The 11,388-nt window shown below is 44.5% G+C and overlaps 2 protein-coding genes across 19 annotated transcripts in view; one reads left to right on the forward strand and one right to left on the reverse strand.

Annotated features, from left to right (window-relative positions):
• Window positions 1–4,660, reverse strand: part of SCMH1 (Scm polycomb group protein homolog 1) — a 216,712-nt gene extending 212,052 nt beyond the window's left edge. For 3 of the 18 annotated variants that reach the window (XM_069588061.2, XM_069587931.2, XM_069587894.2), the window contains exon 1: window positions 4,417–4,660. The gene's annotated coding sequence lies outside the window, so the exon portion shown is untranslated. The remainder of the gene's footprint in view (window positions 1–4,416) is intronic. The other 15 variants (XM_069588053.2, XM_069587930.2, XM_069587886.2 and 12 more) reach the window with 11 other exon arrangements.
• LOC138439395 (spidroin-2-like) lies at window positions 4,258–11,173 on the forward strand. Its single transcript, XM_069588150.1, has 4 exons — window positions 4,258–5,057; window positions 5,624–5,684; window positions 7,592–7,672; window positions 9,793–11,173. The coding sequence occupies exon 1, from the start codon at window positions 4,465–4,467 to the stop codon at window positions 5,017–5,019; it is 555 nt and encodes a 184-aa protein (XP_069444251.1). The 5' UTR covers window positions 4,258–4,464; the 3' UTR covers window positions 5,020–5,057; window positions 5,624–5,684; window positions 7,592–7,672; window positions 9,793–11,173.
• The last annotated feature ends 215 nt before the right edge of the window (window positions 11,174–11,388 follow it).

The following is an 11,388-nucleotide window of genomic DNA, read 5'->3' on the forward strand; positions in this document are numbered from 1 at the left end:
CACGCTTCAGGTGGCCCCAGCCCACCTCTCTAGCCACATCTCTCACTACTGACTTACACAAATATAATACTTAACCTCTGGCAATTATTAAGTTTTAAAAACATATGATATAATTTCCCCATTTTGTAGTTATTTAATCTATTTCAATGTGTTCTCCAAGGCCTAAATAAAATTCACCTTGAGTGTAAAGCCTAACCTTTCCCAACTGTTAAGAAATGATGGCTCTACCTTTTGAACTTCTGTATCGCTTTGCTTTACCTCCCTCAAAGTATTTACTGCCTTTTAATTTAGTCAAGCATGAAAAAATTTCATTTCTGCCAGCGGAGCTTAAGTCCCTTAAAGGTAGTTGGAAGAGAACTAGCATTTACTTTGCATCTCTGAAGTGCCAATTGCTTTTCTAGTGTGTGTGTATACACATTACAGTATATATACACACACACATTACTTCAGGTAATCTTTGTGACACCCCACAAAGCAGAAATCTATTTTTTACACATAACGATACTGAAAGTCACAGAGGTTAAACAATTTGCTTACAGTCTTAAGGCTAGTAAGCAACACAGCTCAGATTTGAATCTTGGTCTTTCTAAACCAAAGCCTAGGTTCTTAACTATACTCTTTCCAGAAACCATGGGTATATTTATCCTTACTACTGATTGCTTCCTATCTATCCACAGAAAAACATCTATGGACTTTTTGTCATTAAGTATTAGCAGAAAGGATTTGATATAGGTTATCTGTTCTCCTGCTTTTCAAGACTAAGAACAGATTTTTCAGACCCAACACGACTAATATGAGATCAGAATAAAGATGAACAGATTAGAATCCTGCTTCCAGGAAGGAAAAGTAAAAAACCATTACTTTCCCATTCCTGCATTTATAAATTCCTTCTCCTCTGAGGTTTCCACCATCTGGTTATATCAATCCTTATCCCTCCTCCTCATCTGTCTTCTACCACCCTCCCGATTAATCCCTTATATTCACTGCACCTGGGTCACAATCTCTCTTCTCTGCATCCTAAATCACTTCACTACTGATGCAGAAGACTCGTTCCATACAACAGCCTCCCAGCTCCCTGCCACACTTAGCTTCACCAGCCTTCACCTTTGCTGTACTTCAGCAATCCACACACAGACCTAGCTGTTGGTGAGAAGAGCTTCTTCACATCTGACAATTTAACTCTAATATTCCACTTTCTGACCACAACCTCTTTTTTTTCCTATTTTACTTCTACCACATTTGCTCACTGATCTCACTTAAAAAAATCACAAAACCTCTGAGTCCCAAACTGAAATCATTATCCAATATTTCCTGTCTCAGTTAATGTCACCATCATCTCCCCAGTCACCCAAGTCAAAAACCTGAACATCACACTGGACTACTCACCTTCTGATCTACACACCCAATCAATCATAAAGCCTCACAGATTCTCTCAACTTCATCCCTCTCTCTTCATCCCTATAATCACATTTTAAAACTATTCAAGCATATCTATAAAAACCTTTCAGTGATTAAAAAAAATCACCCACTGAATTCATTTCAAGATACTTATGCATACAAGGTTCACCATGACATGGACTCTGATTGTATTTTCAGTCTCACAACTTACCACTTATATCGCCATTGTTATTTCTTAGCAGTACCAAACTGCTTGTGGTTCCCTAGGCAAGCTATCGGAGAAGGCAATGGCATCCCACTCCAGTGTTCTTGCCTGGAGAATCCCAGGGACGGCAGAGCCTGGTGGGCTGCCGTCTATGGGGTCGCACAGAGTCAGACACGACTGAAGCGACTTGGCAGCAACAGCAGCAGGCAAGCTATTCCTTTTCTCACACTGATGTCTTTCCTCACACTGATGTCTTTCCTCAAGCTATTCTTTCTATTTGAAGCACATTTTTTTTTTTCCTCATCTTTGTTTGACTTACTTCTACTTACCATTTAGGACTTGGGCTAGGTGTCATCTCTTCCTCAAGCCTCCCCTCAAGTCCTGAGCTAGTCTGAGTGCCCTCCCCTTGGTGCAAGTATCAAGCGGCAAAGCTCTCACTTTTTATTCTGAGATGACCTATTTTAGCATCTAATTTACCATTTCCACAAGGATTGGAAATGTATCTTACTTATCTCTGTCTACCCAGTTAACATAGTACATAGCATAGTGCCTGACATACAGTAGATACATTAAGTATAAAGTTTAGAAGATATTGCCTTTACATTTTCAGTAGGAGAGTCACACCAGTTCTTTCTCATAGTTTTTTAGTATTTCCCACTATTAACTCCAAGTCCTTTGAAGGGAAGGAATCAGAGCTTTTCCTGAGTCTGTACAGTTCTGTACAGAACGGTGCTATACAGTCTTATCCAACTTACATAAAAGGGAAACAGTATTTGCACAAACATACCAGAAATCAAAACTTGACCTGTGCTGCAAACTTCAAAACCACTGACCAACTGAAAAAATGAAGACATAAGAAGAAAGATAAAGAACCAATTCTGACTGCTGGCATGTGCTTGTTTATGTTATTTTGTTTAAAATATAAACAGGGTCCAAGATACAAGAGCTTGACATTTTATCTATAAGGCCATCACATCTCTCCTAAGTTTAAAAAATTACTAACCTGCAGGGTTTCTTAGGCAGGGGTTCAGGATGTTGGTAAAGACCCTATTTAAAAACATAATCCCATAAACCAAGGCTAAGTGATGAAAAAGTGGGAAAAAAAATGCTGGTTGGTATGTGAGCAACAACAACAACAACATGTCCTTTTTCATAGTAATTTTGGGCCTCGTGTCGGTAGTAATAAAGAGGGCAAAGAGTTCAATATAATAAAGCATTTCCCTCTCCAACTAAATATTAAATTGCAGTCTGGCATCAAATGAGATCTCAATGCTTTTCCAGTATAAAAAATAATAAGCTCTTCTATTTGCATGGTGCACTGCAACACTTCAATATACACAGGCTCATTTGATAAAGTGTTTATAGACATTTTAAAAAAATGAGGGCAAAGCCAAAATTTTCCACAAAATAAGAACTTTTAGTTGGTTTAAACAAACAGTACTAGATGTCTTTTTTTTTTTTTTTAAGTACAAAACGCAGTACAGAAATGAGTCAAGGAATAGAGTACGTTATATTTAAGCAGGACACTCCTTGGAGCCAAAAAGAGTTTCTTGCAGAAATTTAATAGGTTTTGTCTCCTGGCTTACACTAAGAAGCTCTCCTTTAAAGGGCAAACTAGAGTTTATTGAGAGAAGGAATGAGAGAACCCCAGCCTATGACAAACAACTGAAGGGAAGTGGAATCAGTTAGTGAAGACAAGGCTCCGGGGACATGATCTTCAGCTATCTTAATGGGTGTCCATTAGGGAACAGAAGTAGGAAGAATTGGAGGCATCTGTTTCTTTCAACCAAAACAAACAAACAAAAATTTCGAAACACCAAAGCTTTCCAGGAACGAATAGGTTTCCTAGGGAAGAGATTAGTTTCCCGTCACTGGAGAAGATCTTCAAATAGACTGGTCAAATTATGAGGGTAGAATTTGGGATTTTCGAAGCTACTTCGGTATGGGGCGAGAGAAATGGATCCTAGATGACTTTTAAATTCCTTTCCAATCTGGAGACGTTCTGGGGTTCACCTATCTCCTGGAAACCCCTTTTCATTCCTCTGGGGCTGGCCCACAGCCGTGCCCACGTGTCCAAGCCCTCCTGGTCCCTGGCTCACCTCAGTGCCCACAGTCTCCCGCCCCCGTCGGAGGTTGGAAACAGGCTCTCCCCGCCCGTTTCCGGCGGCACACGTGAGTTGTCCCAGCGCAGCTCCCGCAGCCGGAGCCAGCCCGGAGGACGCGGCTGACAGCTCCCCGCCCTTCGCACCTCCGACCCTCAGCTGGGCCAGGAAGCCCGCCGACCTCGGTCCTCGCCCGCCCCGAACCGGATCCGACCGGCGAGGATCCACAGGCATCTCTCAGCTCTCCTGTCGGAGCAGACTGACAGCTCCTCCGACTCCTGGCCCTCGGCCCAAAGCCAACACTCTCCGGCCGACCCAGCCCCGCTAGCTTGGACAGAACGACCCCCGCTCGGACGCACGCGATGCTGACCCTCCAGAGTCCCCGTGTCCTTGAGTTTTCCCCTCGCGGAGCCCCGGGGTGCCCCTACTGAGAGAGGGCCGCGGGCCGGATACTGGGCCCCGCCGGACCGGCCGCGGATGCAGAACGCCGCGGGGGTTCCAGGACCGCTGAGTAGGCGGGCGACAGCAGCGCTCGGACCCCTGACAGGCTGACCGGCCAGGACACACAGACGGACAGTAGGGCCCGAGGGGCGGGGGCAGCGGCCCGGCCGGTCCCGGCGCCTCCTTCTCGCCCGGGGCCGCCCCTGGCGGCCCAGGCCCCTCAGGGCGCGGGCTTTCCTGGCGAGCGGAGGCGGCCACCGAGGCGCTTACCTGCGGGCGCAGCGACGGCGCGGGGCGGCTCACTCCCTGCCCGCCGCCATGTTTCCGCTGCGCAGCGAGCGAGAGAGGACGCGCGGAGGGGGCGGGCGGGGGCGGCTCCGGAGAGCAGCGGCGGCGGCCGGTCGGCCGGCGGGCTGGCGGGCGGCGGGGGGCTCGACCGAGGCGGCGGCAGCGGCGGCGGCGGCGGCTGAGGCGGGGGCGGGGCGGGGGCTCCCTGGCCCCGCCCCCCGGGCCTCCCGCCGTGGGGTGGCGCGCGCCTGGGCGGTTGGGCCGGCGCGGAGCCGGGGGCCGGAGGAGGCAGGGGGGTGTGTGTCGGGGGGTGGTGAGTACGGGTATGGCGCCCCCAAGCGGCCCGGCCGAGCCAGCGCCCGCAGTCTGCCTCCTCCCGCCTTGTACCCCGCGGCCCAGATCCACATCCCCAACTGGCCCTGCGCGCCCCCTCTCAAGGGAGGGCAAACTGAGGCGTGGAGAGGGTTCGGGGACCAGGTGGTGGGTGACGTTAAGCGAGTTACCTCGAATCTTTACCGCAGGACCCTCACCTCTAAAGGAATATCGTTCAATCCAGACGGTTGGTGTGAAGATAAAATAAGTTAATGCTTGTGAAGCCCAGGAGAAAAAGTGCTGGGCACCCAGTAAGTAAATGCTCAGTAAATAGAAGATGCCACCGTCCTTTAACTGGTTGATCCATTCAACAAGTACTTAATGCATTGAGCCCTATCCATGTACCTGTTTGCAGGCTGGTTCTGTCAGTAAACAGTTTTTGCTGCACTCCTCTGGTTAAATGGCCTGTCCACTTGGACCATCTCTGTTTTAGCAGAGAGGAAACTGAAGCTCTGGAAGGTGAAGCTACTTGTCCGAGGTCACCCAGCCAGTAAATGACTGAGTGGAGATTCACCTCCAACCTGACTTCAAAGCCTGTGTTCTGCCAGCAGGGAGTCATCAGCTGTCAGGATGGGTCAGAGGAGGCACTTTGAGAGTCATACCCTTTCAAGCTGGTTCTTGAAAGAGCCTGCAAGAAAGAAGCTTATTTCAGGCAGAGGGATGGATGTGTGCAAGGGCTTAAAGACACATGATAGCGGATGGCTGGTTGGTGTAACTGGTGGCACAGGAATATGGGAGACTGTGGATATGGTGCTGAAGGAGGTTTTTGTGTACCTAGAATGACAATTAATGTCCTTGTATGTGATTTATTTTATAGACCAGTGGTTTTCATAGTATGTAGTTCTGGTACTCCTTGGTGTCCCTGAGATCTTTCAGAGGTCAGTGAGCTCAAAATTATTTTCATAATAATGCTAAATGTGATTTGCTTTTTTCACTGTGATTCTCTAATGAGTGTATGGTGAAGTTTTCCATAGACTACAGGACAGATGATATTTTCAACACATTAAATGCGGAAACAGATTTGAGAATCCAGCTGTCTTCTTTAAGCCAGGTGTTAAAAAAAACTTGTACAAATGTAAGACACCACTTTTCTCATCAATATTTTGTTTTAGAAATTACAGAAATTTTTAAATTAAAATGTGATTATGTTAACATGTAATGGGTTTATTGTAATTTTAAGTGAATTAATAAAATTTTAGAAATTTCTGTTTTAATTCCTAACATGGTAAGTGTTGTTAGAAGTAACAAACAGCACATGAAAAATCTCTTCAAGTTCCTCCATAATTTTTAGAGTGGAAAGGGGTCCTGAGCCCAAAAGGCTTATGAATACCTGCAATAGCCAGTAAGAGGCTATTGAAGTTGAAGCAGGAGAGTGACTAAATCAGATTTTCATTTCAGAAAGAACTTTCAAGATCCAAGCCCAGCCTGGAGGGGTGAGCCCGCGAGGCGTAGGCATGCTAGACAGAAGGGCAGAAACAGAGAAGTGCGGGGCGGGTAAGCAACAGAGCTAGGACCCAGATGAGACTGGTCTTTGTATTCTTCATCTGGTACCCCTCACGCCCTGACAAGCACCAGAGGGAGTGTTTTATTGCTTCATTTCCACTGAGTGCCGTGTAGGGAGGCTTCTGCTCACATTTGCGATGGACATTAGGGCTGTTTCTGACCTCAGCACGCTGTTTCTGCTTCTGTTGCCCACTTTCTAAGCAGTCAAGTGAGGTAGGCAGATGAGAGGAAAAGAGGAGGTTACCAATGGTCTTGTGAGTGAGCCTGAGAATCCTGGCAGAGGGTTCCGCAGAGCTACACAGCCCAGGGTATCCTTCACATACTTTGAGGGCTCATCGGTGAGGGGAAAAACAATTGTATCAAAACCTCTGCTGTCAGGAAAGCTATTTTTGATGTGAAGTTCCCCAAAGTTTTGAGACTCTGTTCCTTAACATTAAAAAAAAAAAAAAGTGTCCATATCAGGTGAGAATCTTCTAAAGGTATATTATAAACTTCCTGCTGCTGCTAAGTAGCTTCAGTCGTGTCCTAGCCATCCTTATTTAAGAAACAGAAGTAAACTTAGTATTTTCTTGATTTATTATAAACATGCACTGGTAGCAATCAGGCTTTATTATTAAGGAATCCTCTTGGACTATAGAGTTAAGGACTCTATTTCACCTTATTGAATGGCCCCAGAAGGCTGTGCTTTGGGGATTCCCATGGGGGTTCTTAAAGTTTCTGGCTTTCAGTTGCCACTTTTGCTGTCATTATGCCTATGCCTTTTATACCTGCTTCTAATTTGCTGAAGCCAAGAAGGTGCGCAGTCTAAGCTTACTGGAGTTGCATCAGATAGCCTCTAAGCAAGGGTCTGAGGGACTGTCCTGAGATGAGGCACTAGAAAGGTCAACTGCACAGGCAGTAAAGTGGGGTAGTTGATGAACTGTGGCCTTAGCCTTAACCTATTTGGTTTCACTTTCTTCCACTATAAGATGGGGACAGTCACATACAGTACCTATCACGTTGAGTTGCTAAAAGGATTAACCCAAAGCATTTTGTTTGTATTATCAGTTCTGTTCACAGATCAATTTATTCTTAGCTCCAGTTCCATTAGATAATTCCATAGGAGTCTTCACACTCTGTGGGTTAAAGACCAGAATCATGACTTTCCATCCTAAACCTTCTCTTTCTGTTTGTGCTCCCCATTTCAGACAATGCCACCACCATACGCCCAGTCACCCAATCTTAAAACCATAGTAGTGCTTCTTTTTAAGTCTTTTTTTTTTTTTTTCCTTCCCTTTTCCAGCGTTCTCCAGTTGGGGATTGTACCTGGGCCACAGCAGTGGAAGCGCTGAGTCTTAACCACTGGACCACCAGGGATTTTCTGGTAATACCTCTAAAAATTCCTCCCTGTCCTCCACATCCAGTCAGTTTTCAAAGCACACTGCCTTTTCCCTAGTCAAGGTGCGGTTCCCTGGACTATCAGAGATGTAACCTAATTCTTGACTCTCTTCTCTCTATTTGCCTTCCACAACTGCCAGATCCTGGAAGCATCATGCCTACAGGACAAATTCCACACTTTTTAGCCCTGTCTTCAAGGTTCATTGGGCTTCCCAGGTGGCTCAGTGATAAAGAATCCCCCTGCCAATGCAGGAGACACAAGAAACGCAGGTTCTATCCCTGGGTAGTGAAGATCCCCTGGAGGAGGAATGGCAACCCACTCCAGAATTTTTGCCTGAGAAAATCCTATGGACAGAGGAGCCTGGATACAGTCCATGGGGTCGCAAAAAGTCAGACACAACTGAGGTCATTATGATCTGGCCACAACTCTTTGTTTCTAAATTTATTTCTTTCCTCCTTTATTTACTCCTTGATTCACATGTAAATTTTCTACATTTTTCCTTTGCTGTCCTTTTTGACATATGTTCTTTGCTTCTCTGGGTTTTTCCATATACTGTTCTGTCTTCTAGAATACCTTGGTCTCCATCTCTGTGTGTCCAAACCTTACCACTCTTTTAAAACTTTGATTCCATGCTGCCTTCAAAAGCCTTACGTGATCCTCTAGCTTGTATGTGCCGTGCTTAGTCGCTCAGTCGTGTCCGACTCTGCAACCCTACAGACTGTAACCCTCACCAGTCTCCTCTGTGCATGGGGATTCTCCAGGCAGGAATACTGGAGTGGGTTGCCATGTCCTCCTCCAGGGGATCTTCCCAACCCAGGGACTGAATCCAGGTCTTCCGCATTGCACGTGGATTCTTTACCGTCTGAGCCACCCAGGGAAGCTTCCCCTCCAGTTTGTATAATAAAAGCCAACAATTATGTAATGCCAAGGAAGAGCCAGGAACTCTTCTGGGTGCTTTATGTACACTCTCTTATTTAATTTTTATGACAATTTAATTTTCACAGCAAATCTATGCAGTGAGAGTTACTATGATCTGCGTTTTACAGATGAGAAAACTGAGGAACAGGGAGCTAAAGTGACTTGTCCAAGGTCACAGAGCTAGTAAATGGTGAAGCCAGAATTGGAATCCAGGCAGCCTGGCTCCTGTTAGCTCTCAGGTCAGGGCGTGCAAACCTCTCTTAAGGCCTCGGTCACTTTCTGCCTCCTTATTGGTTAACATGACTTATCTTGTCTACTTGAAAGTGAAAGTGCTAGTTGCTCAGTCGTGTCCACTCTTTGCAACCCCATGTGCTGTAGCTCACCAGGCTCCTCTGTCCGTGGAATTTTCCAGGCAAGATACTGAAGTGGGTAGCCATTTCCTTCTCCAGGGGATCTTCCTGACCTAGGGATCGAACCTGGGGTCTTCTGCACTGCAGGCAGATTCTTTACCATCTGAGCCACCTATCTTGTCCACTGATACAGTAAGTTTTTTGAGAGTAGATTTAAAAAATTGATCTATAACAGTATCTTCTGAAGTTCTTGAACTGGTAAGTATTTATTTACCAGTTCATTCTATACCAGAACATTCTATAGCAATAAAAATAAATGATCCAAAGCAGGATTGACAAACAATGGTCCTTGGGCTAAATCTGACCCAATTCCTATTTGTGTATGGTCCAAGAGCTAAGGTCTTTTTTTTCCAAATTTTATTTTTTTTAATTATGGAAGTATGATAACATATTTATAGGAGACTTGGAAAATATAGAACAAGGTTGCATATAGTTCCACTGTATAATCATTTTAAGTAGATAAATTAAGACTTACAGTTGGAATTTCAATAACAAACTCTCAAATTATTGGAATGAATATGTAGAGAAGTACAAGGATAAAGTGTTTCTGCTTTATTGACTATGCCAAAGCCTTTGACTATGTGGATCACAATAAACTGTGGAAAATTCTGAAGGACATTGGAATACCAGACCACCTGACCTGCCTCTTGAGAAACCTATATGCAGGTCAGGAAGCAACAGTTAGAATCAGACATGGAACAACAGACTGGTTCCAAATAGGAAAAGGAGTATGTCAAGGCTGTATATTGTCACCCTGCTTATTTAACTTCTATGCAGAGTACATCATGACAAATGCTGGGCTGGAAGAAGCACAAGCTGGAATCAAGATTTCCAGGAGAAATATCAATAACCTCAGATATGCAGATGACACCACCTTATGGCAGAAAGTGAAGAGGAGCTAAAAAGCCTCTTAATGAAAGCGAAAGAGGAGAGTAAAAAAGTTGGCTTAAAGCTCAACATTCAGAAAACAAAGATCATGGCATCTGGTCCCATCACTTCATGGGAAATAGATGGGGAAACAGTGGAAACAGTGTCAGACTTTTTTGGGGGGGGCTTCAAAATCACTGCAGATGGTTATTGCAGCCATGAAATTAAAAGACGCTTACTCCTTGGAAGGAAACTTATGACCAACCTAAATAGCATATTCAAAAGCAGAGACATTACTTTGCCAACAAAGGTCCGTCTAGTCAAGGCTATAGTTTTTCCAGTGGTCATGTATGGATGTGAGAGTTGGACTGTGAAGAAAGCTGAGCGCCGAAGAATTGATGCTTTTGAACTGTGGTGTTGGAGAAGACTCTTGAGAGTCCCTTGGACTGCAAGGAGATCCAACCAGTCCATTCTGAAGGAGATCAGCCCTGGGATTTCTTTGGAAGGAATGATGCTAAAGCTGAAACTCCAGTACTTTGGCCACCTCATGTGAAGAGTTGACTCCTTGGAAAAGACTCTGATGCTGGGAGGGATTGGGGGCAGGAGGAGAAGGGGACGGTAGAGGATGAGATGGCTGGATGGCATCACGGACTCAATGGACGTGAGTTTGAGTGAACTCCAGGAGTTAGTGATGGAAGGGAGGCCTGGCGTGCTGTGATTCATGGGGTTGCAAAGAGTCGGACACGACTGAGCGACTGAACTGAACTGAGACCTGAAAAGCACTGTGAACTGATTAAATATAATTAATATTTATACAATTTTTATACAACAGTAGGATACAAATTCAAGTTCCCATAGACTGTCAACTAGGAGACATTGGAACATATCCAGGAACATAAAACAAGATGTGAAATTTCATGGTCTAAAGATATTGCAATCATACAGAGTCTGTTCTCATCACTGTGGAATTATGTTAGAAATCAATATCAAAAGGTGTTTGAAAATAATCCACATATTTTCAAGTGCAATATGACATTTACCAAGAGAGATCTTCGACTTAGCCATTGAAAGCCTCCATAAAGTTAGAATGAAAAAAACAGAGGGTGATTGCAGAGAAAAAAGCATTTACATAAGCAATTAGTATCAAAATGAGAAATTAATATTGAGGATACTTCCAACAAAATCCCATGTACATGGAAATTAAATTAATTTTACACTTTTTAAGTGGTTGAAAAAAGAATATGTCATGATGTGTGAAACTTTAATGCCAATAAAGGTTTATTGGAATCCAGACAGGATTTCTATGGCTGCTTTTGTATCACAGTGGGTTTTATGACATGTAAAGCCTGCAGTATTTACTCTTTGGTCATTGATAGAAAAACTTGCCAATCACTGATCTACAGCTACATGTAATAACATGAAAATGTCTTTGAAACAGCACTGAACAAAAAAGTATAAGCAGTATGCCACTTACATAAAGCTTAAAAATAAGCAAAACAGTACCAG

The sequence above is a fragment of the Ovis canadensis genome, chromosome 1 (genome assembly GCF_042477335.2).
Source record: "Ovis canadensis isolate MfBH-ARS-UI-01 breed Bighorn chromosome 1, ARS-UI_OviCan_v2, whole genome shotgun sequence".
NCBI lineage: Eukaryota > Metazoa > Chordata > Mammalia > Artiodactyla > Bovidae > Ovis > Ovis canadensis.

Coding starts and splice junctions, on each gene's coding strand:
- LOC138439395 (XM_069588150.1), top strand. CDS start 4,465: ATGTTTCCGCTGCGCAGCGAGCGAGAGAGGACGCGCGGAGGGGGCGGG.